Source organism: Protobothrops mucrosquamatus, unplaced genomic scaffold (assembly GCF_001527695.2).
Source record: "Protobothrops mucrosquamatus isolate PMUCROS unplaced genomic scaffold, P.Mucros_1.0 scaffold2242, whole genome shotgun sequence".
Taxonomy (NCBI): Eukaryota; Metazoa; Chordata; class Lepidosauria; order Squamata; family Viperidae; genus Protobothrops; species Protobothrops mucrosquamatus.
In genome coordinates, this window is record NW_015388331.1 from 149,134 (window position 1) to 152,230 (window position 3,097).

Below are 3,097 nucleotides of genomic sequence, written 5' to 3' on the forward strand. Positions count from 1 at the left end.
GGCAAGAAAGATCCTAAAATGGGACAAAATTCACTTAACGAAAGTCTCGCATAAACTTTGGGCTCAATTGTGGTCGTAAGTTGAGGACTACCTGTACTGTAGTATCCCCAGCCCTGGTGAGTTTTTAATCACTTGCATTTATAAGGAATGTCAACAGTTATGCAGAGTGACTCTCAATGGGCACAATCTCCATATCCACATACTATGGACAGCTCCTCAGTACCAATCTAGAAACAACAGTGATTATTTTAATCTTCGACAAGTGAGATTTGGAGCTACGGTTGCAACTAGTACATGTAACTGGAAAAAAAATACCATTTATAATTAGCATCAAGAGTAATTTATTTTGTCCATTAAGATTTTAACATATTTATATATTACATAACATTTAGAGCATTACAAAGCTTGTACAAACAGAAGTAACACTAAAAATTAGTGCAATAAAAAAAACCACGAATGCTATTTCAATTGAGCTAATAGAACCAAAAATATCTTGTCTCCAAAGGAATTTGATGATACAGTAAAACGTCACATGCAGTTCAACATATATACATGATTTGATTAAAGGACATTGGGATAAATTAAGATATTTGTATTCAATTTACAGAAAAAAATATGTATTTTTCAAAAGATCACATAAATAATCTGACAGATTAGGCTGTTTCTTTTTTAAACTCATTGGATCCTGATAGTTGTTAAAGAGGACAACCACAAGAGAGGAAAAAGCAAGCATGCAGTAGGATGACTGTCAGGCACACTGGCCCCTCCATTTGCCTTCTTTAATTCTTGTTCTCAATGTATTAAAAGGCTAAGGCTTCTCTTCCATATGGGTAAAAATCTAGAAATGCTACATTAGATAAAGCTTACTGTGCATATGTAATATTTGGTCTCACATTAATTTCCAATAGGATTTCAGGGATTTGACGATATTATGAAATTATGAATTCATATGGATTGAAGGCTGCAATTTCTCTTGTCATTGCCTGAAAATGGAAAAGAGAATACATAGTATAATTAGCTGTGTAACCTCCTTCTGTTGTTGAACTATAGTTTTGAATTGTAATTTGTGTTGCACAGGTTTGGTGGGGGCAAGCAGTCATTATTTTCTATTTCCCTTCAAGGACAGATTCTTTTCTTAACTCATGGAATTTCAGGGTGGCTCTTCTGACTTTTGGCTAAAACAAGCCAGAATGATGGTTCTCTGGCTTGTTTGCCAGATACCAAGCCATAGCTCAAATTACCAGCTCCTGTTTTGTTGGAAGAAACAAAACAAGACGGGACTGACATATTAAAACAGTGTTTCTCAACCTTGACAATTTTAAGGCATGTGGACTTCAACTCCCAGAATTCCACAGCCAGCAATGCTGGCTGTGGAATTCTGGGAGTTGAAGTCCACATGCCTTAAAATTGTCAAGGTTGAGAAACACTGTATTAAAAGAACAATGAACCGTCTGCTATTTATTCACAGTCACTACTCAGCTATCAAAGCAATGTCATTTCCAAAATCTCAACATTTAACAGAGAAAAAGAAAAGTTAGATATAAAGAAACATTATTATTTTGGAGAAATCAACCAAGTTTCCGTGATTTGGAGGCAAATTCGAATCATGAGAACATTTTTGACCAATTAACACCTATAACTAAACCAAAAGGCGGTAAATTTTAACTCTAAACTTTCTGTTGTGTCATGCAAGCTATGTACTGGATGGGTCACCATTCTTTCCCACTCTCATGTCAGAGATTAACCTCTATAGAGCCCTCACAGAAGGACAGTTTCTCTAGAACAGTGGTTCTCAACCTTTTTAATGCCGCGACCCCAACCGGTCCTAAGTCGAGGACTAAACCGGTCGTAGGTCGAGGACTACCCAACCGGTTGTAAGTCGAGGACTTTCCCTGCCCGGGAGTGCCGTGCATGCGTGGTTCCGCCCCCTGCGCCAGCCGAGGCGTAGCTGGCAAGCGGCAGAGACAGAGCAGGCCGACCACCAGCTGGCCCAGCCCAAGGGAGGTAAGGCACCCGCCGGAAAAGGGAAAAAAAATGTACAAAAAAAATGGCGGACAGCCTTGCTTGGCGACCCCCGTGAAATGGTCGATCGACCCCAAATGGGGTCCCAACCCACAGGTTGAGAACCACTGCTCTAGAAACTTTGTCCCTTTCGGATTCTGCTGCAAAAGCCACATGAGGAAATTTTTAAAAAGGCAGAAAAGAAAGGATAAATCTCTCATGAGCATGCTACAATGTTGCTGACGCTATGCATTGATTTTTCTTTTTTCATAAACTATTGGTTTGCACCTAAAGATGTATTCAAAGCATTTTTCCTTATAATGAATTGCGCATATGTTTTAAATATTTAGATACGTTGATGAAACATTACACAGAGGGATAAGATATAAAGCAGCAGTCCCCAACCTTTCCGCCTTGGTGTCCCAGCATGGAGGCGGGGGGTCTGGGGAGATAGTTCCATGTGAGTGGCAGGTGTGCACACACGAACAGCTCCATTTGTGTGAATGGCAGGCGAGAGTGAATTGAAGTTCCTGCCACTTGCACACGCGGAGCTTTGTGCTCAAGCACCCGCCACGAGCTGTCCGGTTCCAAACAGGCCATGGCCCAGCAGTGGGCCGCAGCCCGGGGGTTGGGGACCCCTGATATAAGGCAATCTCATTTAAAGGCATCAGCTGTCAGTAATGATTTAAAGCTGAAGAGTTTGTTATAGCAAAGGCTTAACGAATATCAAACTGCTATAGAATAGCTCACCACACAGGGAAACAAAATATATGCAAATACAAGAGAGCCAACAAGATGTTTATAGATTGTAAAAAGCACAATGAAGCTTGTTTGCCCCAAATGTAAAGTGACAAAACTTGGAATCACGTGTCCCAATAAATGCAAATGTATAATTACTCTTTTGACTTTTTTTTCCCAAACGACAGACTAATGCACTAGTACAGTGGTGGCGAACCTATGGCACGGGTGCCAGAGGCGGCACTCAGAGCCCTCTCTGTGGGCACGTGCGCCGTCGCCCCACTCCTAGGCCTTCAGCTGGGTTTTATAAAACCTTTTTGCTTTAGGCCTCCACTGCCGTATGGAAAAAAAAAAAAAA

The 3,097-nt window shown here is 40.9% G+C and overlaps 1 protein-coding gene across 1 annotated transcript in view; it reads right to left on the reverse strand.

The window, feature by feature from the left end:
- Window positions 1-786: 786 nt before the first annotated feature.
- Window positions 787-3,097, reverse strand: part of ATAD2 (ATPase family AAA domain containing 2) — a 45,534-nt gene continuing 43,223 nt past the window's right edge. Inside the window, exon 29 of the mRNA XM_029285779.1 lies at window positions 787-983. Within this exon, the coding sequence (XP_029141612.1) occupies window positions 930-983 (54 nt within the window). The 3' untranslated portion in view covers window positions 787-929. The remainder of the gene's footprint in view (window positions 984-3,097) is intronic.